Below are 23,323 nucleotides of genomic sequence, written 5' to 3'. Positions count from 1 at the left end.
TCTGGGGAGAGAGCAACAGGATCAGAAGCTGAAGGACTGTTAACTATTTTAGTTGTGTGGCTTGTTCTTCAGCAGCTGCCAGGCAGGGCAGTTATTTTCTGAAGGCATTCTTCAGGGCCTTGTCTGGTTTGCCATGTCAGAGAACTGCGTCCCATGAGCATTTCAGCCTGTTCACAGAGCTGGTCCTTTGATAGATGACTGGAGTTAATATCTAAATATACAAAAGGGGGAAACAGGGCAGAACAATGGCCTTAAAATAAGGTCATAACAAGGAGAGGGGTGTAGGCATGCAGCTTATTCCTCACAAGGAGCTGTGATTGTTGACTTTTGCAGCGCCGTGGTGCACATGGCAAAGCTGTCACAGGGTGGGGTAGACTCAGCAAATGGATAACACAGAGGGATGCAGAACAAACGGGCACTTTCTTAGTCCTATATTTGGCATTTTAGATAGTTTCAGAGCAAGTAGTATCCCAGCTAGATTTAATTAGAGTGCAAAAAAAAAAAAAGCATTTGCCAAGTTCAGAAAAGACAGAAATGCAGTAATGAGTTTGGGGAAGGGAAGAGAGTAGCAGAAGGAAATGGAGAAACTGGAGAGAAAAAAACAACAACAATCAAAACCTAAGATAAAATCAGACAAGTGGAAGCACTGTTGTAGATCAGATGCACTAGGAAAGGAATTGGTTATGTTATGATAAAAGAAGCTTTTCTCAAGAGCAGAAATATGATGAGCTTTTTTGTTTGTGTGATTCCCCCCACCCTGGTATTCTGCTCCCTGTATTTCTCGTGGTTGGAGTATTAGTGACTGACCTTCCATGACATAAACTTTTCTTTAGTTTTTAAAGCTTGTTTTATGCTTGTTTAGACTAGGTAAACATCCTGCTGCAGATTAATATCAAATAACTTAAAGGAATTTAAAGAGATTATTTTCTTGGAAACTTAGGCTTATAACTAACAATTTAGAAAGCCCTTCTCTTAACCTTAGCAGAAATTGATGTTGTATTCCTTGGCCTCATAATTATAATTAACAGTCAGTGTCGCTGTGTCGTGCACATGGACTAACTTGGTTGTGGCATCTGAGTGCTGGAGAATCTCTTTGAAGAATGAAGCTTACTTAGCTCCCAAGAAAGCACAGGATAGTCCAAATCCTGCCCCCCCAAGTACATTATTTCTATGGTTTCGAGTTGCAAGCTGAATATAAATTGATCAGAAAACAGGTGCCAGGGATGGGTGCAGCAAGCAGGAATTTAGTGGCTATTCAAAGTGAGCACAGTGAGACAGCTGGAGTGCCAGGCCCACTGCCTGTCATCCTGACAGGCTCTCTGTTACATTGCACCCTTTCTATTTCCAGCTTTTAACTTCATTGGTAAACTGTAGATGCCAGAGACTGCATTGTTTTTCTCTACATCTCCTAGTACTCTTGGGCTCTAGAAACAACAGAGTACCAGGAAGGGGAAGAACTGTTGAATGTGATAGATAATATGACCTAAGGTCCAGCACAGAACTCTTTTCTCTTTCTCAGTTTACATCCACACATGAACATACTCTGCCACGTGAGTTTTACCACTGTCAGTTCTGTTTATTTTGCAAAGTGCTGAGTGCTGTAATGATTCAGCTTCTGTTTCTCCTGCCTGTATTTCTTCTATGTATATTTTGAAGCCCATTTAGCAAGTAACTTGTGCCACCACTTGCGTGCCTTGTCATCTGGCCATGCTTTTCTTCTGGGAGCATGTGCAGCGTGTTGCTCCGCACACTTGACAACTTCACAACCCCATTGGCAAGAGCAGTTTGTTGCTCTTAAGCCGTTGTGTGCCAGCCTGCTGTGCCTGTGCTTCACTGTGAGAGAGACGAGGAGACAAACCACTCCATTGTGCTGAAGCCAGATGTTTTCCACTTCTGCAACACCCAGTTGCTCAGAAACAGCCTCAGTTGAAAGCCTGGTGTCCAGCTGAAGCCTAGATGCTGAAACCATGTCTCTTGTGTCATCTCTTGCTGTGCCTGGCATTTCCCTGTTGTTGCCTTTTAATGTATGTATTTATGTGTGAGGTGAATGGAGCACTAAAAAGGTTAGAAAACCATCCTACCTGCTGCTACAGACACAGCACAGTTCTTTTACTTCAAGATCTACCTTCTACCACCTACCTGAGCTTTTCCAACTTAAACCTTCTAACATTTCAGACTTGCTTGATACTGTCTTTTTCTTTCTCTCTTTTTTTCTTGTTTGTTTAATCCTCTGTCCTGACTGGCTGTGAAGCTTCTTGGAAAATCTTCTCATTTGAGGATTTAGTCAACATGTCTTCTACTGCCCTCTTTTAGATCTTTGATGATGGTAAAACAATCTGGATATAGCAGCCCTCCTTGGAATCTTTAGTAGCCACTTGTTTTTATCATTTATTTATAAACTTTTGTTTATAACATGTCAGTAATTTTTATTTTTTTCCTGGCAGTTACTGATTATGTTCATGTTAATAATTCCAGGCACATAGTGATGTTGTACTCCATTACATTTAAATTATGTCTGCCATTTCCACATAAACATAAGGAAAAAGCTTTTTCACTGTGAGAGTGACAGAGCCCTGGAGCAGGCTGCCCAGAGAGGTTGTGGAGTCTCCTCTGGAGACATTCAAAACCCACCTGGATTGTGTTCATGTGTGACCTGCCCTGGAAGATCCTGCTTTGGCAGGGGGGTTGGACTTGATAACTCTTGAGCTTCCTTCCAACCCCTAACATTCTGTGATTTCCCACTGGCTGCCATTTCCCAAAGTCACGGATGTTTGCTGTCATTGCGACCATTTGAGGTCAAATTTGACTTTTTTTGGAGGTAATCTATTGGTAATTGTTGTAGTTATTCTACTAGCAGGTCAAGGGAGGTGATTCTCCCTCTCTACTCAGCTCTAGTGAGACCCCACCTGGAGTACTGAGTCCAGTTCTGGAGCCCCTATTACAAGAGGGATCTGGACATGCTGGAAGGTGTCCAGAGAAGGGCCATGAGGATGATCAGAGGGCTGGAGCACCTCTCCTATGAGGACAGACTGAAGGAGTTGGGGCTGTTCAGTCTGGAGAAGAGAAGGCCCCAAGGTGACCTAATTGTGGCCTTCCAGTATCTGAAGGGGGCCTTCAAGAAGGCTGGGGAGGGACTTCTCAGGATCTCAGGTAGTGATAGGACTAGGGGGAATGGAATGAAGCTGGAGGTGGGGACATTCAGACTGGACATGAGGAGGAAGTTCTTCCCCATGAGAGTGGTGAAGCCCTGGAATGGGCTGTCCAGGGAGGTGGTTGAGGCCCCATCCCTGGAGGTGTTTAAGCCCAGGCTGGATGAGGCTCTGGCCAGCCTGATCTAGTGTGGGGTGTCCCTGCCCATGGCAGGGGGGTTGGAACTAGATGAGCCTTGTAGTCCCTTCCAACCCTGACTGATTCTATGATGCTATGGTACTGCCAAATAAAAAAAAGGTAAAAAGACACTTGGGCTGGGCTGGCCATGCCGTTTTTTACGGTTACCAATATTTCTTCTTGCTTTGATTCCATTGTGCTCTGCTTCTGATGTAGCTGTATTCACCTATTAATTATTCTACTAGTTCATTTGAAATGGGAGTGGATTTATTGGATGATCTATGCCCAGATTGCTCTGTCTTCCTTCTTTGGTTATGTGCTTTCTCCAGTCTCTTTGTGCTTTCTGAGACTGCTTCTCAGTTCCTAGGTAGCTTTGCATATTAATACATCCTGCAGTCAGTATTTGCCTACTGTTGACTTGCTTAAACTATAGATTCTTTTCAAGCTACTTCCAGAACAGGACAGAATTTCTAGCATTATTATTAATCAAAATGGCCTTAATTTTTTTTCCCTGATAAAGAAACAGGAAATCCTGTTGGATTTCCTATAATACAGAAGGGCAAGAATGCTCTAGGCAGTTGTATTAGTCTGATCCTTAGTCTGTATGTGGTGCAAGAGTTTTGAAAGAGAAAATAACTGAGCACAAGGAAGATGGAGATGGTAGATAGGATAAAGGAACAGCAGAAGTTTACCAACCTGCTCTTCCTCAGCTAATTTTCTACACAAAGGAAATGGTGCATGTCTTATTTATCTAGACTGCAGTGCAGCCTTCAACACAGTGCTCTCTGAAAATTTAGTTGGGACTCAGAAGACAGAGAATAGAAAAATTGCAAGGGAGTAAGTTGCTCAGTAAAGAAGACAGGACAGACTCTGCTGTGTCTTCAGGATTTGCCATGGGATTGATGTCATGTGATATTTTCAGTAATGTCCATGGCACAAAAATGGGGAGTGAAGTAATTGAATTTGTTGATGATGCAGAGTAGGTATTGTTGAAGCAGAAGAGAGTAAGTTCTCTGGAAAGAATTGGATGCTTCTGAAGAGTACACAATAGAGATCAGGTGATATAGGATGACAGCAGAGCTCATTGTTGTGCACTCTGGGGCTTGCAACAGGAATCAGCTCTGTAAATGGGAGGCTTTACCTCATGGCAGTGATGAAGAAGGAGAAAAATCACCTTGTACATGAGTCTGCATGCAGGAGAAATTGGGGTTATCACTGTTGTGATAGTGTGAAAGGCAGTTGAGAACCTAGCAAAGTTTGGTAGAGATTTGTGCTAGTTTCAGGGCTATTTATCACAGTATCACCAAGGTTGGAAGAGACCTCGAGGATCATCGAGTCCAACCTGTCACCACAGACCTCATGACTAGACCATGGTACCAAGTGCCACGTCCAATCCCCTCTTGAACACCTCCAGGGATGGGGACTCCACCACCTCCCTGGGCAGCTCATTCCAATGATGAATGACTCTCTCTGTGAAGAACTTTCTCCTCACCTCGAGCCTAAACTTCCCCTGGTGCAGCTTGAGACTGTGTCCTCTTGTTCCGGTGCTGGTTGCTAGAGAGATGAGACCAACCCCCTTGTGGCTACAACCTCCCTTCAGGTAGTTGTAGAGAGCAATGAGGTCACCCCTGAGCCTCCTCTTCTCCAGGCTAAACAATCCCAGCTCCCTCAGCCTCTCCTCATAGGGCTTGTGCTCAAGGCCTCTCACCAGCCTTGTTGCCCTTCTCACATGATTTCATGGCCTTCTGGAGGCCATAGGTACAGCTCCACTTGCCCTTGTTCTACAGGGATTAACTGGGACTGAAAGGAAAAAGGCTGATGGAATGATGAACAATGAGTTTTAAGAGACTGAATAATAGTTTCAATTGTTTAGTCTGACAAAAGGAGGAGTGCGTGTTGGTATGACTGCTGCATATACATGCTTCAAAGCATAAACATTAGACAGACAGAACCAGTAAGGACAATGTTGGTTAAAAGAGTAACTGGGAATGGTAAGATACACTGAAAAACATACTCAGTCATTAAAAGAACTCTTGTTTTCTAGCAGCTGTCCCATAGGAATGCCAATGTTTAAAGGTTTGTGTTTGAGAAGGTTCCATATGCCATGGTTGCTGTGGACTATCCAACAGTGACTTGCTGACCTAGCCTTCCCCTCTCTGTACCCTGTCAATTAGTGATAGCAAGTGAATTGTTTATGATGCTGTTACCAAGCCTACCCTAAGGCCATTGTTCTGAACACCAACTATCATGAAGACACAAGGCAGCAGCAGATTTGGGGGTAGTTTTTGATAGGTCTTTGTTTCTGTTTCCCCCAAAACTCCAGACCAATATTTCCCATTTCCTTCACTTTTTCAGGACAGAAATCCAGACTTCCAACAAAATCTCCTATCTTCTTTATTCTCCTTCCAGGACCAAAGTCTACTAACTTCTCACACTGTACAGCTCTGCTTTGATCATTGGCTAGAAAATGAGTGTTGTGGACTGCTGCTTATAGCATTCTGCTTCATTGCTAAGAAGAGGTGAGAAGCTGTGCACAGATGTCACTGCACAAGCTGTGGGTTTGGTGAGGATGGAAAAGTGGAAGCAGAGCCATAGTAGGGCTAGACAGCTTACTATGAGATCACACAGAGTTGTGCAGAATTGGGTAAAATATAAGTATGGTTGATACCATGATAATACTGATGGCCTCTTATTTTGAATCCTATTCTGTTACATATTTTTTCTGTCCCTGCTGTTGCCTTTGATTGCTTTTAAAATAACCAGAAGCTAAGTTTGTAATTCTCTCTCTGCCTCTGCAGAGTAATATTTGCCTCCCTGGGAGACGGTGACAAGCACTTTTCTTTGCCTTCATTGATTCTTGTTTTCTGGCCTTTATTTCAAGTATTATTTCTTTATGCATGCTACACATTGCTTCTGGTATTTCTTCACTGCAGATAGATTTTAGAAACAGTTAGTGGGAAGGCCTAAGATGAGAAGGTAGGTCAATGAAACAGTGATGCAAGATGGTAGTTGAAGATACACGAGTCAAGGAAAGACCCAGAAGCCACAGTGTAAAAGCTGTCTGGTACTTGGGAAGTCCCAAAGCACAGCAGGCAGTGATCTGCTTATGTAGATTGCTTGTTCTCATTTTGTTGTATCAATGAGCTGTGTATTTTTTTCCAGAATAAAAGAATTAAGGGGCCCTTTTCCCCCAGCTTTAACTTGTTTGCAACAGATCTCATTCTGTATAGAAAACAAGCAAACAACAAAAAACCAAACCACCCAAAACTCCCTTACCTTTGTCTTGGGAAAGTCCATACAGTTTCCATAGGGGATGAGCATAGTTCCCTGCCTTGCCCCAAGTCAGAATCTACACCATTTACACCACTCTGTACAGATGCTTGTCTAACCAGTTCCAGAAAGACCTTTGGTGATGGAGAGTCCCATCCTTGCTGGATGTCTCTGTGTTGGATGCCTGCTGTACTCTTCCTGGGAGGAGTTTCAATCCTTTATTTTTTGTTCTTTGTATGGGGAGCAGCTGTTCCCTATATTTGCAGCAATCTTTTGGAGATCTGGTTGGATATGGAGACTGTTACATTCTCTTTTTGCCCTTTACAGTTCTTGTCACACTCGCTGTTCTCCCTTGAACCATCTTGATTTACCATCTTGATTTCTCCCACACATATTTTCTCTGATGCTCAGAGCCCCAAGCTGCAAAGACAGAGCCTGTCTGAGACATTAACAATTCCTGCCACAGGAGAAGTATTACTTTGGGAGGGTTCCTCAGCAATACTGGCAGAATTTAAATTTGCAGCCTCAGAGAAACAATGAGGTGAGACTGCTTGTGCCAGCAGAGGAGGATAAGGGATGGGGAAGAAGCAGAGACAAAATGTGGAGGAGAAAAAGAACCTGGAGTGGTGTTGTCACTGCTTCTGCTGCCACCCAGGGGATGAGGGGAGTGGGGCAGCATTCCCTTCCTGATCTCCTGGGGCTTTTTACCTGCTTATTTTGTGTCAGTGCAACACTCTAAACACACTTTTAGTTTATCTTCTATTATATCCCTAAATATTTATAATGGAAAAACAACAGTCTTCATCCAGTTGTTGCCCATCTTCTGTTTAGACAGTGCTTGATTTTCACCTTGATATGGAACCTTGCAATATTTCTGATTGAATTATGCTCTGGTTTTTCAAGCCACCTCTTCAGCTTCTCAGGATTTCAATTTTAGTTGTCTCTCTGAACATAACCTGCAATCCCTCCAAGATTCTATGTTGCTAGAAAATGTTTTCTAGTTCATTATCTGTATCATTAATGACAATACTGAATAATTCTGAACTTGGAGCAAATGGTAATTCCCTTAGAATAAGCAGGGCCTTGATCTTGGGGTATTTTCTTTCTGGTGTTGTGTATTCTGTGCCATGTTGCATCAATATTTTAACTTTCAGTGAGCAGAGCACTGCTTACCATGCCTCTTGAAGGCAACCAGCACCTTCATGTGCTTCTTAAATTACCTGCAAATCAAAAACTTGAAAGCACATGCAAACATTATCTTCCCAAAACAACAGCTTGGTTCTTCTAACCTGGCCATCTTAATTTAACAAAAGCTTGAAGAATAATGCAGAAGCAAACCAAAACACATTAACTTGTGGGAGAAAAGGTGGCCTCAGAGCTCTGAGAAGTAACAATGAAGCATGTCAGCTTTTTTCTTGAAACCAAATGGGCTGGGAACACAGCAGCAGGTGTGTTTGAGGTGTGAGCAGAGGTGCCACGACACCAGTGTGCTCCAGATGTGCTCAGGCTCCAAGAACAGGTGAAGGAATACAAGTGTTCCAGAGCAAGTCCCATGCCACCAACATCTGGTGGACTGGAGAGGGCTGGCAGCTGCCACCTGTGGCAGTGGGGGAGACTTGGGTTGAACCAGCCACCTAAGAACAGACTTGTTTTCTACACAGACTTATTAAAACAACATGTAGGGGAAAAAGAAAGAACTTTAGAGAAAAATCATGTAATTTTATTTTGTGAGATGTTCTTCACTGGAACCTTCACCCAGCTGTGCAAATGCTTGGTGTGGTGGTTTTCCTTGAGGGCAAGTGAAAGAATCACAGGAAGCAAGTTTCATTCTCAGCTAGGTAATGTTGGGCAAGTCACTTCTACCCGTTTGTACCTTTTTTTTTCCATTTGCAAAAATGAAAGAGCTGCTTCTACTTATTTCTAAAGTACTCAGAAAACCACAATTCCATTATTACAACTGGGAGGTTTTTGACCTTTACTCATTCAGTCCATGGCTACAGTGAGTCTGCCATTCCTTAATTTTCAAGTGTCTGACCTTATGTTCTTTTGAGGAAACATCTTTATATAATTTCTGCTTGAAATATCCAGGTAGAGTGTAATACATAGGGTGTGATACTGCGTTGAAATTCTGTAACACTTCGGAGCAGTCCTCCTGCGGGTAACAAACTGGCCAGCTACTGCTGGAGTTGGGGGCGACAGTGGTTTAATATTTTGTGACCGGTTACAAAGATAAGCAAGCCTAAAACCTGCAGCCATAGCGCGCCCCTCCCTGCTGGTACTGTAGTGACAGCGGTGACAAAAGGGCCGTGGGGCGGGGGCGCGTCCGGCCGCAGCCTGCGCGGGCTCCGGCGTGGCGATGGGGCCGCGGGTCGGGGCGAGCCCAGCGGCGAGTCGGGGGCTGGGCCCTGCAGCCCCCAACTGCATCTGCTGTCAGGGAATCGCAAGTGCCCGGTTCTCCTTTGTCTTCCACTTCCCGCCCGGGAAGCCTGGCCGGCAGCGAGCCGAGCCCAGCCCTGCGGCCTGGCCCGGCGCTGCCCGTGGCACTGAGCTCCGTCCCCGGCGGGGCCGCGGACAGGCGGAGCCGTCCCCCGGCCCCAGCAGCGCTGCCATATGGGCTCGCTCCGGCAAGCCCTGCCGTCCCCCACCTCTCCATGCACACCGGCCGCCACCGGGCGGGGTCGGTCGCAGTCCCCGGCCCGGGCGGGCTCGGTGATGGCGGCGCTGAAGGGGTTAACGCCGCTCCCTCCCGCACGTCCAGCTGTCCCCGCCCGCGCGTCCCCCGCTAGGCCACGGCTGACCTTCACGGGAGCGGCGCCGGGCATGCGCGTCGCCGCGCCCGGCCCCGCGGGGACCTGCGGGCTGCCCGCTTCGGTTCGGCCTGGCCCGGTCCGGCCCGGGGCATAAGGCCTGGTTCTCCGGCCGCCCGCCCGGCTGCCCGCGGCGCGCCCGGGATCGCGGCTGGCGCACGCCCTGCCCGTGCCGGGCGCGCCGTTGCCATTCGGTGCCGACGGTGCTGGCGGAGGAGCGCGGGGGGACGCGAGGGGGGACTGCGCGCCCCGCCGCCGCCTGCAGCCGCGCCCCGCCGCCGCCGCCGGCCCCTTCCCGCGCTGTGTGCGTGGCCAGGGTGGGCGGGCGGCCTCCGTGTGCCGGTGCGCGGACCCCAGCTGCGAGGGGCTCCGTCGGCCGGGCCGGGGTCGGTGTCGGGGCCCGTCGCCGGGCCGTCGCTCTTCGCCTGCAGCCTCCTGCAGCGAGCTGCTATTTGAGGCCATTTCGTGCTTTGCGGGTGCGTGCGCGGTTCCCCTTGGGATATGGGGACAGCGACGCTTGCCCAGGCCCGAGCGGTAACCGCACTGCAGGGAGAGCTGGTACCGGTCCGGGCAGCGCGGGGGCCAGCAGTCAGAGTGGTCTTGGCGTGTTTTGTTGCTGGGAGTGGGGGAAAGACTGCCAAGATGGGAGCCAACATTTTGATGTGCTTCTGAGATGTAAAATAAAATTGTGGATGTAGGCCAAATGGTACCTTACCAGGTATGCAAATCACTGGAATAATTTTGGTTGTGGGAGACTCGAGTCCAGATGTTGATCCATCACTGTTCAGTCCAGTGTACACATAGCAGTTTGGTTCCAGAACACATAGGAACCTCGGGAGTAGTTCAGGCACTGCATGAAGTTACAGCACTTTGCTAGGCACATTTCTTCTGAGGTTGTTAGAGGGAACTGATAACGATGTCCACCCTCCTGGGTGGCTTGGGTCCTGACATTTCTGGGACCCAAGCCACACAGTAGTGCTTGAATGGGTGTCAACTTAAAAATCAGTGGAAGTGCATTGCCTTTATCCCCATGTCTAAGAGACTGTATGATCTTCGTGACTTGCTCCTCACTACTGCTCAGGCTGCATCTTTTCTGTGCTTGTTTTTATTACTGGTTGAGGGCAGAAATCTATTTGTTTCAGATCTGATTCTCTTACGTTTGCTGCCTTGCCAGAAAATGAGCAGCTCCTAGACAAGAATTTCAAGCAGAGGAATAGAACAAACCCCTCTCGTAACCTGGCAACATCTCGCCTATTGCTGCGTTAGGCAGGCTGGGGAGCATCAGCCCCCGGTGCGCTGTCGGGAGGCAGATTGGTGCCGCAGGCCGCTGCCGACTGCTCTGCCATTACGGAGGAGCCAGCGCTGCTGCTCGCAGCATGGCCGCCACGCTGCTGCCGGCCGCCCCTGCCCTGCCCCGTGCCTGGGCTCTGTCCGGGGCCCTGGGGCCGCTACAGCCTGCAGCTCCCTGTCCCCTTCCCCTGAGTGGCAGGTGGGCTCCGTGTGCCTTGCGGTGTCCCGGGATGACACTCGCTGTGGCGCAGGGCTTTGTGTGACAGGCAGCAAGCTGCTGTTGCCTGACGGCAGCTGTGGCGTTAATAATTTGTCTGCGCCTGTCAGTCACCTGGGTCGCTAACGGATCTGTCACAGTGGTACCGAAGCATCCCGAGGGCAGTCATCCTGCGACAGGCTGTGGGCAGCTGGGGGGAAGCAAGCTATGGCCGCCATGCTGCCCCCCACCCCCCTTCCTCCTGCTGCTCTTACACTGTTTTCCCCCTTCACTCTCATACTGTCCCTCCCTATTCCCAGCTTTCTGCCTCCTGCTGTTTCTCTCTCTTGTCCAGAGGGGTTAGTTCTCAGCCTCACATGCTGGAAATGCTGCCAGCGAATGTTTCTGTGTGCTGCCTGCCAAGTCCCTGGGGAAAAGGCCTGGAAATGCAGTGCAGGAGGAGCAGTGGGAGCGAGGGAAACCCATTGTTTCTCACTGCTCTCCTGCTGCATTTTCTAATGGGAAAACATTCTCGGTGAGGTACTGAGTTTATGTCACTGCCGAAGTTGCCCCCTCCCCCTTCCCCTTGCCCCAGAATTTACCATCCCCTGGTGCAGAGGAGAGGCTGCAGCACTGCCGTGGTGAAGCTGAGACGTGTTTTCAATTTACCTCCTGCTTATCTCTGCTGTTTGGACAGAGAGGTTTAAAACGCTGGATTTTCTGTCCCTGCAGAGTAAACACACAGAACCCGGCAGCACAAACTATTTCTGGCTTATCAGTGGAGGAATGCAGCAGCTGAGGCTTAGAGAGAGTGGGCCGTCAGGAAGGCCCTGAAGGGGCCCCCTCCCCACTCCGTGCTATTAGAAGTGTGAGAGCCCAGCAGGACTCAGAGGGGAGAGTTGGAGAAAAAGGCAGAAAAGGGAAAGAAAGAGGAAGAGAGAGAGTGAGAGAGGCTGAGCAGACCCTGATGGCTACAGACGAAGTTACAGGAGGGGCTCGCAAAGCTACGAAAAGCAAACTTTTTGAGTTTCTGGTCCATGGGGTGGTGAGTCGGGAAAGTTAGTGAGCTGGCTGGCTCTGAATAGAGGGATGAGCTCTGTGCTGGGCTGGATCGGCTCCTGCAGGGTGCTCCCGGGCACTGCTAGCTGCCTTGCCAGGAGAGCAGCGGGCTCTGTGAAGCCCCCAGAATATGCACAGATTCATTGCTAATACAAGCTTGTGTCTGGGGGGATGTGTGCTGTGGTTTTTGCTGTGGTTCTCCATGAATGGTGAATAGCGTGCTTTTGAGCCTGATCATGGTGCAGGATCTGCACTAGATCTGACCCAAAGGGGCTTGTAGGACACTTTGTTCTGTAATCAAACTTGGGTTTTGAAAAAACAATTCAGATGAAAGCTTGATGAAGCCGTGTGGTACTGCCTCTGGTTCTTGTCTCCAGCCTTGGCTCTTATGTATCCTCTGGCTACTTAACAGGTGACTTTCAAAGGGGCTTGAAGAGATTAGCTCTGCAGATCTGTAACAGTGTATGGGAACTCACCCACGAGAGAATGTCAGGGTACCGTGCTTAATTTAAACAATCCTTCAGGTCTTTAAAAATTTTCCAGCTTTTGTTTAAGAATCAGGTCTTCGATCTCCATTTAAGGGGAAACGCTAACCCTGTTTTGCTGCCATTGGAAGCAATGTTCTTTAAAGGACTCTCCAGTGACTGAGAGCAGTCTCCATTTCTAACATTTGAATTTCTTGTACTGATGCACATTTTAAAAAACCAAAACTGTTAAAGAGCCCCAAGGAATGCAGATACTGCTTGCATACCAATAGTCCTGAGTGTTTTCTCTCTTGATGATTCTGACACCTTTATGAAGACATCAGCAGGCTCCTGTGCAAAGGTCATAGGCATCTGAGGACTTCACAGCAGGCTCCTAAGTTGTCTCCCTAAGTCAGGTGTACTCCAGTTGTATATCTAGCATGTGTCCTGCAGATCCTGGATATGGTGACACTAAGGACCTCTAGGTGACATTCTGTGTTTGTGAGAACAGTGAACAGGTGATGTGGTGCCAGTGTGCAGCAGCACTCTGCTCAGAGCTTGGCGGGTGCACCGGGATGGTTGAAGAGCAGGTGTGCAGCTCTGCAGCAGTGGTTTTGTTTTGGGCATGTTCCTGAAGAGAGTCTGTTTCAGAATGGCTGTAGATGGGCAGAACCTTAGGCAAGCTGGGAGGGGTGGGCATATGGGATGCTTTTGCCTTTTCCAAGGTTTCTGTTCGTGTTTGCACACCGGTGGTCTTCCTTTAGTGTCAAGGAGAGTGGCAAAAATAGTTGTGCGAATTTGCCTCATCCGCTTCTCAATGGACTTGTTCTGGAAGCAGCATGCTAGCCTCTTAAACATGGGAAGTTTTAACTTATACCAGAAGGGATATAGCAGAGCTAATTTCCCTGACTTATTTAGATGCTGGAAAAGCCTACTTTTTCTGCCCTGGGAGTTTTACCACCAGTGGCATCTTACTTGAACATCTGCGTTTGCCTGGAATAGCTGCATTTGTTTGTCGTCTTCCTGTTGCTTATTAGGATGCTTCTTGTCTGTTATTCACTTGCTTGGACACCTCCATATATGACTCTCCTTTTCTCCATGACAATCTCCTTTAGTCCTGCTTTTGTTTCCTTGTTTGTTGTTTCCTTTGGTTTCTTCCTCATCTCAGGCTTGTTTTGATTGAAACGCAGGTTGGGGTAGTCAAGTCTTCCATTACTTACAAAATTATTCTAGAAGCTAGAACTTCATTTTGTCTCTTCAGGTTCTGCATCCTACCAGATAAGGGAATGTGCCATCACAGCTGTTACTTGGAGTTTGTATGTTGTTGGCTATTGAGTTTTATTGCCATCCACAGTGCATCAGCATCTGAATTCGTTGAGAAATCAAGTTAGATAGCGAACTTCACTGGCATTTCTCAGAGTCAGATCCTGCTTTGATTCCAGGGGAGAAAAAAAATAATCTCTTCAGATTACTTTATTTATGATAATATTATTTGATTTGATTATTGCAGGCTTCTTCCCTACCTCTAAAAAACCAAACCAAACCAAAACAAAAGGTGGGATGGTAGGTAGGATGGTAGGACGAGGTAGGATGGAGGTAGGATGTTGTGAGAAAGTGATTTGCTATGTTCACACTTAGGTGAAGAGGATAATTCTGCAGGATATTGCACAGGCAGTTAGTTCTTTTGGATTGAGTTGATCTTTCTGGAAACATATGTTCCTTTGCTAAGGTCACTTCGCCCTTTGCTCTTGTGTGCCTGATCCTGCCTTTGTTCTTTCCCATACTGCCAACATAGAAGATCTCTCCTCCCTTGTTTCTCCAAGTTAAATAGGATACCTCTTGAAAGGTGAAATCTCTTCATGGTTAGAATTCTCAAGTGCCATACTTCGTTCTTGTCCTGCTTGGGTTCTTGATCATTTGTTACACTGCTGGTTAGCAGTTCTTCTTTTGAAAAGGTTAAACTTCTTTCAGGTACTTATTTTTACAGTTCTTTTACTCTGTTTCATCAGGTCTTGCACATTGGTTTTGTGAGAAGAGAGAATTCATTTTTTTTCCTAAAGGCTTAATCCTTTGCGCTCTTTGCGCTCTTGCTAAGATTTTTGTACCTTTCTGCTCTCTCTCTCTAGCATTTTTATGGATAAATATGGCTTTAGTCACCATATTTGTGTTGATTTATCATTGTATTGATGCATTTTCTGCCGGCCAGTAGTACATTTCAGGCTGTCTTTGTGACATTTCTTTCTGGGTATCCAGCTGTTACCTTAAATTTTGTGACCCAAGCCATTCCTTTGCTCAGCTTCTTCTGTCCTTTAGACCCTGTCATAGGCCTCCCTGCTGACTGGCTCTCTTCAGAAGATGTTACTTGTGTCTCTCTCTCTTTTTTTTTTCCCCTTTTCTCCCCCCCCTGCCCCTGCTCTTTCTTTTTCTTTTTCTTACTCAGACAGGCATCTTCCCATATAGCCTTGAGATGGTTCATGGTGCAGATCTTGTCAAATCCTTTGTCCGGACATCTGTCCTCTTGTGACTCAATTGCAGCAATCTTCTCTTTGGTGGCTGGTACTGTCGACCTTGCCTGTGTCATCTTCACACGAGAAGCTGCTGAGAGGTTGGTTTTCTTGTGCTGTGTTTCTGACCTTTTTAATCTGCCCTGTGTCCTTTGTCTGTTCCCACTTTATCTTCCTTCCAAAACCAATCTTCTTGCCTTTTATAGACAAGATGCACCTATAATGGTCTATGTCCCTTTCTTGACTATCAAGTCATATCTGTATTTACAATACACTTGCTGTCAATTCAAATCACCTTCTTTTTCCCCACTGTGATCTTGTTCTTTGTCTTCTGTGCCGTGCATGGGAAGCTCCTCCTGTTAACAGAAGTCCTTATCCATAAAATATGGTTTTTTTTTCATAGTTCCTGCTAATCTCTACAGTTTAATATTAGTGACTCATCAAGACTGCTAATTCCTACAAATCTCTATATCACTTATGTGACTCCCTTGCTTATCCTCAGTCTTCTTTTTGTCTGGTTATCTATCTCTCCAGCCTGGTCATGGAATTTTCTCATAAGTACAGAAACCATTTATGAAACAACATTGAATACAATTAAAAGAAGGGTCTCAAAACAGACCATAATATAAGCAAATATTTAATAGACTGATGAATAACTCATTGCCAGCGTTAAAACAGACAAAAAGATGTGTCTGGTACCCCAAAGATGTGTATGGAGTGTCTAATAGATTTAGCAGGGATTTGGGAAAGGGGTTTAGCAGTGAATTTGGTACATTTTGCATCTCCTCATACATTGCAGCATTTTAAATGAACTGGAACCATTCAGGAGGAAGGCTTGGATGTCACTGCATGCTGCCTCATGTGTAGCAGCAGCCACTGCTGCTAGGAGAGCAAGTGCACGGCTAGCCTGATTACAAAATGGGGCAGAGAAGAATACAGAGGCAATTGTAAATCTGTGGCATGTGCTTACATGAATATTTTTCTGATTCTTTGGTCATCTGCATGACTAACAAGCAAAAAGAGAGAGGTAACTTGGAGAGCAGGCCTGTGAAGACTTCATCAATAATAGAATGGGATTTTTTTTTGTTTGTTTATTTATGATGTCTAAGGATGGAGACTGATTAGAAAAGCTGTAAAATCTCTGTCACTGGAGGCTCTTAGGCACTGGCTGAATAAATAACTATCAGAGATGATGGAGATGCTGCTGATACTTGAGGTGAGGAAGGACTGGATGACCTCAAGGACTTGTATTTCAGTATATTATAAAAATGATATTTGTTTTATTAAAGTGGGAAGAGCTAAGGCTCTTCTCCCCAGATTGAATGTCAGTCTGTTTTAAGTGGAGGAAAGTGACTTGTTTCTTCCAGCCAGTCATCAATTTGTAGAGATCACTGCTAGAAGTAGTGAGATGAGGAGAATATTAGTGGGTGTTCTTTGGTTTTAAGTAGAATTTTGCTAATGAAAAAGATTCCACTAATTTTTATGCTAACATGGTTATAAATGCTATTTGGTGAGAGCATGAGGAAGAAGTTCTGCACTGTGAGAGTGGTGAAGCCCTGGAGTGGGTTGTGCAGGGAGGTGGCTGAGGCCCCGTCCCTGGAGGTGTTTAAGCCCAGGCTGGATGAGGCTCTGGCCAGCCTGATCTAGTGTGGGGTGTCCCTGCCCATGGCAGGGGGGTTGGAACTAGATGGTCCTTGTGGTCCCTTCCAACCCTGACTGATACTAGGACAGTATGATAAATCAGCTAGGACTGGAAAGATTAGGCAAGAGCCTCACAAAGTGGCAATTTTGGGCAATTCGTTCTCCTTCCCTAACACAGGGACATTGTCAGGGAGCAGGACCCAGAATGGAGTTCCTGGTTTGCTGCTGTATTACTTGTTTTGTTAAACCAGGAGATGTTTGGGGGTTAGTGTGGAGCAGCTGGGAGGAAAGAAGGGACCTTACCACAGGGAGAAAATGTGGCTGGGAAGGTGCTTGCAGGAGATTGGCAGAGTGAAAAAGTTGTGCGGCATTCAACCGTGTAAGCCAGCTGCCAGCAGAAATGGGAGGTTTGTCCTTTCCTAGCCGTGGACTAATTGCAGGCTAATGAATACAGAAAAGTTTGCACATAATTAAGAAAAGAAAAATCATATTAATTCTAGCTAGGGCTGTAATAGAGGTCAGTGTGGCTTTACACAATTCGGGCTTGTTAAACTCATTCGAGTTGCTTGTTGAGAAAACTTGGATTTGCTGATGAGTATAGGTGTAATTACAAATTACAGATGTAATTGATCTGTGAGATGTTTGAATTGCTCTTCTGATTTTAAATAAGGAAATGCTGTAGGCATGTGAAAGCAGTCACACTGGCTTATTCAGCCCAGTACCCCCAGTTTCAGGGAGCAGCAGATTACTTGGAAGTACAGGAAGAAGGCAAAAGCCTCATGATGCTTCTCTGCCCTGTAACTCTGGAGGTTTCTGGCCCAAAGCTGCCCTGTTTGTGTAGTACCTCAGTCTGGATCTTGTGTTTGGATTGTCTTAAGCTTTGTTTAAAAATAGGTGGAATGCTTGAACCTTGCCTCTGGGATGAGAGCTTTTGGGAAACAGGGGAAGGTGAATATGGCAGACAAGCAAGAAGAATTGCAATACTGATGTTTTTGTTTACTAAATGTCTAGCAGATTAATGGTCATTAATTAAGAGGAACTCCTATGAGGTAACATCTGTTGTTAAAGGAGAGGAGAGGAGCCATCCACAACTTTTCTTCTTATACTTCTGAGTCCATTTTGAATCAGCTGGGAAGCTGTTTGTACAGAAACCTGTCACTGTCAGACATTATCAGTCTAGTCTAAATTTTTGAAGTGTTCCAGGTACTTCTATGGCCCATTCTTACTTCCAGCCTGTATTGGCATCTCAAACATCAGCAGCCTTACAAAAATCAGTGGCTGCTGTAATGTCTTGGTGTGATATGTTGTCTAGCCAAGGTAGCTTCTCATTTGAGAAGATGCACTGTTTGTATGCTTGCTAATTGTTGTTGTTCTCAAAAGCTGCCAGTGTCTCTTAAGGAGAAGCCCGTGGCTGCCACTGCATGCCATCAGAGTTCTGCTGTGTAGAGCCAAGGTGGACAGAGTCTGTATGTCAGTGGGGACCTGCTGTAGACATCTATATTGCATTGCAGTGACTCCTCTCTCTCTGTAAGATCCCTTTCTAAGTTACTTGTAGATGGTTTTGCTTTTCTTTTCTTGTCACTTTCTTTTACCTGTTCAAGTTTGGTTTTTTTTTACCTTTCTCTGGTATGTCCAGATAGGAGCCCTCCTGGTTTTTGTCCTTCAGCATTTTGGCCACTGTGATGTTGATGTCCCTTGAGAAGACTGCAGTAGAAATACACAGAAAAACACCACGCCAGTGTCTCATTTCTGCCATCAGATGGGAGAAGTTCACTTGAGGAATGACAAAGAGGAAGAGGAAAGAGACACTCCTTCAGTGTGGCAGGAGATTCAATTGGGGACGAAAGTGGAAAAGCCAAATACATGACTTGGGAAGCTGGGTGGTGGGAGAGATGGGGGCTTGGCAGCAGTTGTTGGGGAGGTGTTGGCTGGTAGCTCTGACCATGTGCTTAGCTTTGGAAGGATGTAGCCAGGGATGGATTGTGCAGGAGCTCAGGCAGTTGTCAGAGTGCAGGGACCAGCATACATGCACAAGATACTGCCTGTGTGCCTTCTGTGTGCCACTGTTCTTGGCTGCTCTGCAGGCCGCTCTTTGCCTCACCTGCGAGCTCTGAGAGTGGTCCCTTCAGCTGCAGTCTTACTTGTTTCCTGTGGCCCACAGTAGTTTTGTCCCTCTGTCCAGTCAAGGGTTTGAAGTAGTGCAGAGTAGAGCCTATGCGTGGAATCAGTGGAAGAAGAAACAAAATAGATCTGTGGGTAAGAGCAGAGTTGGGATGGGTAGAAGGATCTAGGGAAGGAGTATGGGTCAGTGCTGTTTGCACATCCTTCATCACGGACGGTATGTGTTTAGGACAGATGCCATCCCTCTGAGGAAGAGGGGAAGAACAGATAGTAATCCATAGACAGGTACAACTCTAAGATGTCCTTCCACAGATGTGATGGTATTGTCATACTCTTTATCAGGACTTTTTTTCAGTTCTGAAAAATTCGGTATGTTGTCTGTGACTGCTTTCTCTTGCACATGTTTGAGAACAAAACAAGCTTTCAGATAAGGTAGGTACTGCTCGTGTCTTCTCCTTTTATGAAAGTTTAGATAGGGAAAGCATTTCTGTATCCCAGGAGTCTGGTGGGCTTGCAGTAGGGAGATGGCAGTTGTGTAGTGACTAATATTTTATCTAGGGGTGATATCAGAGATAGGAACGTGAGAAGGGAGGGGAAGGAATGAGGCAGGGCAAGGGGTGAGGTTGAATACGCTTTTGCTGGAGCTATCTCAGTTTTGTCCTTTCTCTGTGCTTCTTTATTCTGATGCTTAACAAAGGGAACTGAAGGAAATTCAAAGATGTCAGACTTAGATCGAGGGTGCATTTGTCTTGCTGACCTTGTTCTCTAAGCCTTAAGGTGTCCTTTATAGAAGCAGGAAAGTGGGCCTGCGGTCTGATCCTTGTGGCCAGACAGTCTCCAGGAGGGGTGAACATGAGATGGCTGTGCTCAGGATCTTGTCTTTTCTAAATGACTGTCAGATGTCCCTAGCTGATTGACAGGCAACAGCAGGCCCAGTGGCCTGCTCTTTGCTGGAAGAAAGCCACAATATGTAGATTGACAGACAACAGGGAGACCTTCAATACAAGTGCAAGTGAGAAGCATTTTCTGGGCCGTTTGTTTCTGCTGACTCTGCCTGGGTCAGAGGGTGGGGGTGAGTATGTGGGAACAGAGAGAGCTGCTCTGTTCCAGGAGTTTTTGTAGCTCCCTGTTTATGGCAGAAGATGTTTCCAGTCCAGCACAAAGGCTGTGTTCTGCCTGTTTGCTGCATCCTGTTGCTGCTCTGCTCAGTGGCCATAACCACCATTGGTTTCTACATGAATATGTGTTGAGGTCACCTGCTTGCTGGTCTTTCTCCTACCTCAGCATTCCTTCTCTGTCAATACCAATTATAGCCATTGGCTCTTCTCTGGTCATTCATTCCCCATCTTTCTTCCTCCAGTTTCCTTCAGGCATGCAAGCACAAAGCACAAGGAATAGCTAAGACTTGTGGTGATCAGGGAGGGCACTGAACTGGGGCTGTGGGGGCTACAAGTGGATTTGGGTGGTTAAAGCGGAGATGCAGGTCCAAATTATGTTAAGAATCTTATTTTAATTTATAATTATATATTTAGAAATCAGGATGAGAGAGAGTCATTCATCATTGGAATGGACTGCCCAGGGAGGTGGTGGAGTCACCGTCCCTGGAGGTGTTCGAGAGGAGATTGGACGTGGCACTTGGTGCCATGGTCTAGTCATGAGGTCTGTGGTGACAGGTTGGACTCGATGATCTTTGAGATCTCTTCCAACCTTAGTGATACTGTGATAAAGGTGAAATAATTTATTTCTTTATTCATGGTCCAAACCCCATTTTCTTCCCACCTTGCTGTGGACTGTCCTATATACCCTCTGGGGTGCATGCACCCCACTTTGGAGAACACCTGTATACTTCTCCCTAGTACTTTCAGTCTTTAGCTGTTGAAAACTCAGAGAATATGTTTTCCATGTTGCAGCACCTCTTTGGAAAGAGATTCCACAGGCTGACTATCCACTGTGTGGCAAACTACTCCCTCAGGGTTGTCTGACTACCTCTGGTCTCTGATGGCCAGAGTTTATTACTCTGGAAGGGGCAGTAAATAGTGAATCCCCCCCTGCCCTCTCCAGGCTGCTCAGGATTTTGCAGAGCTCTAGGAAATGCCCCCTTTGGATCCCCTCTTTCCAGGTGGGAACTCATAGTATATTCACTTACGTGGATGCAGTTCTGTATCTTAATCATTTCTGTGCCATTCTTCACACTTTTTTCAGCTCCACCATCACTGAACTGCAGGATCCAGAACTGCACACAGCATTCAGCATGTGGGGAAGTCATGGACAGTGGCTCAGTGGTGTTCTCTTTCCCTGCCTTGCCAGTTCTTTTTTTTTCTGTTGTTACCTCTAGTGAACTGACTTTTTTTCCCTGGAGATGTCTGTTGAAGCTCCAAGATCTTGCTCTTGTCAGGCCACAGTCAGCTCAGAGCCCATTGTTTCATGTGTGATGATTTGATTGTGGTTTTTTTTTCTGTGTAATTCACTTCAGTGTATATTGAAGTACATTTTCATCTTCCTTTTAAGTATTCATTCAGTCTCATAAGGTCCTTCTACAGTTCTTTGAATCTGGCCTTCATCCTTGCCAGCTTGAATAACTTTGTGTTGTCAACAAACCTTTTCACTTGCTTGCTTTCTCTCTCTCTCTCTCTCTCTTTTTTTCTCTTTGGGTTGCTTGTGAGTATGTTGAAAATCAAAACTCCACATATGCCTTCCTTTCATTTTCAGAACCAATTACTTTTACCTTATTTATATCATTTAACAAATTATTGTCCCTGCCTATGGCAGAGGGATTGGAACTTGATGGTCTTCATGGTCCCTTCCAGCCCAAATGATCCTGTGGTTTATCCATAATGGATGCCATTGCTTCTTGGTTGCCTTAAATGACTTTGTAGAGGGACTTGACTTTCAAAAGGCTTTTGTATATGTTCTTTGTTATTTACATAGTGCTTCAAATGCTTACAGAGTGTGTGTGTATTTGTATTTTCACATACGTGTAGACCTGTAATAAACATGCATCAAAAGCAGTGTGAGCAGCAGGACAAGGGAGGTGTTTCTGACCCTGTACTCTGCTCTTGTCAGACCCCACCTGTGTTTAGTTCTGGTGCCCCCAGCATAAGAGGGACATGGAGCTGCTGGAGCAGGTCTAGAAGAAGGCCATGAAGATGATCAGAGGGCTGGAGAACCTCCCCTGTGGGGACAGGCTGAGAGAGTTGGGCCTGTTTAGCCTGGAGAAGAGAAGGCTCTGGGGAGACCTTAGAGCAGCCTTCCAGTACCTGAAGGGGGCTACAAGAAAGCTGAGAAGGGACTTTTTACAGGGCTTGCAGTGATAGGATAAGGGGCAGTGGCTTTGAGCTTGAGGGGACATTTAGACTGGACATTAGGAAGAAATTCTTTCCAGTGAGGGTGGTGAGATACTGGACCAGGTTGCCCAGGGAGGCTGTGGATGCCCCCTCCCTGGAGGTGTTCAAGACCAGGTTGGATGAGGCCTTGAGCAACCTGGGCTAGTGGGAGGTGTCCCTGCCCATGAAAGTAGGCTTGGAACTAAATGGTATTTAAGGTCTCTTCCAACCTAAACCATTCTATGAATCTTGGTAATTCCTAGGATTAAACTAAAGTCTTCTGTCTGCTTTAAATTGCATTTTACAAGTGGCAATTATTTTACTGGTGGTTTTCCTTGATGACTGGAAAGGTTTAGGATTTAGAATTGAGTTTGACTTTGTGTCTTGTACAGAATGAAGCTTGTGATTTGGCCCGAAGTAGCTCTCCAGAGCAAGCTGAAGTCCTTGCAAATGTCAGGACTTCAGGATGCCTAGAAGGGCTGCTGGCAAGCTACCACATCTTGATCAGAGACATGACTTTATCTTGAAGGATTCTTGTTGCTGGGTGAACTTACATGGCTTGCTGGTGTAGATGAAGGAGAGGGCTCCTAGTGGAAAATGTTTTGTTGTAGTGTTTTCATGGTTCCCCTTTGGTTGTTAAGTCTCCCTGCTGATCAAAGCAGCCTGCTAGTCAGTGCAAACTCTGAAGCCCTGGAGATGTGAGCTTGCTTGTAGCTTTGATGAGTGCGTGAACTGCCCCAGTTTGGACAGCTCCTGGGTGCACTGAGCTTTTTCTTTGTTCTCAAGAGCTTTCTGCTGTAAACTGGCCTGGATATGTTACTGACCACTGGGTGTTTTTCCAAGCCAGTATTTTTCATCTCTGTTTCTTGTCACCGAATACCTCTGCCTGTGTGGCTGATCAGAATGAGGAACGTGCTAGAGCTAGTGTCTGATTCTTTACAAATGTCTTTGCAGCTGGAGAATCAGGGACCAAACTGGCTCTTACTTCTGTTTTCCTTCTTGTCTAGCGACCTGGGATGCCATCAGGAGCTCGAATGCCCCATCAGGGGGCTCCCATGGGTCCCCCAGGCCCTCCTTATGTTGGCAGCCCCTCGGTGCGACCCGGAATGCCCCAGACCGTGATGGAAACAACAAGAAAACGCACAGCACCGCAGCAGGTCCAGCAGCAGCAGGTGCAGCAGCAGGTGCAGCAGCAGCAGCAAGCCACTCAGAACCGCACTAGGAGGTGAGTGTTCAGGAAAGACAATTTGATGAAGAAAAAAAGTATCTTTCTAGCAATGTGTAAGACGTCTAAGATCAGATGAGCCAGAATAGAAGGTGT

General features: G+C 46.3%; 1 protein-coding gene across 7 annotated transcripts in view; it reads left to right on the top strand.

The window, feature by feature from the left end:
• The window catches only part of SMARCD3 (SWI/SNF related, matrix associated, actin dependent regulator of chromatin, subfamily d, member 3), a 67,764-nt gene that overhangs the window by 11,250 nt on the left and 33,191 nt on the right, over positions 1 to 23,323 (top strand). For 6 of the 7 annotated variants that reach the window (XM_054171229.1, XM_054171228.1, XM_054171231.1 and 3 more), the window contains one exon: positions 23,010 to 23,227. In XM_054171229.1, the coding sequence (XP_054027204.1) occupies positions 23,019 to 23,227 (209 nt within the window). In that variant the 5' untranslated portion in view covers positions 23,010 to 23,018. Of the gene's footprint in view, positions 1 to 11,782; positions 11,936 to 23,009; positions 23,228 to 23,323 lie in introns of those variants that run through there. The other variant, XM_009898550.2, reaches the window with a different exon arrangement.

Source organism: Dryobates pubescens, chromosome 21 (genome assembly GCF_014839835.1).
Source record: "Dryobates pubescens isolate bDryPub1 chromosome 21, bDryPub1.pri, whole genome shotgun sequence".
NCBI classification, from domain to species: Eukaryota; Metazoa; Chordata; class Aves; order Piciformes; family Picidae; genus Dryobates; species Dryobates pubescens.
Note: the sequence above shows the minus strand (reverse complement) of the source record. Positions and strands in the feature narration are given on the sequence as shown.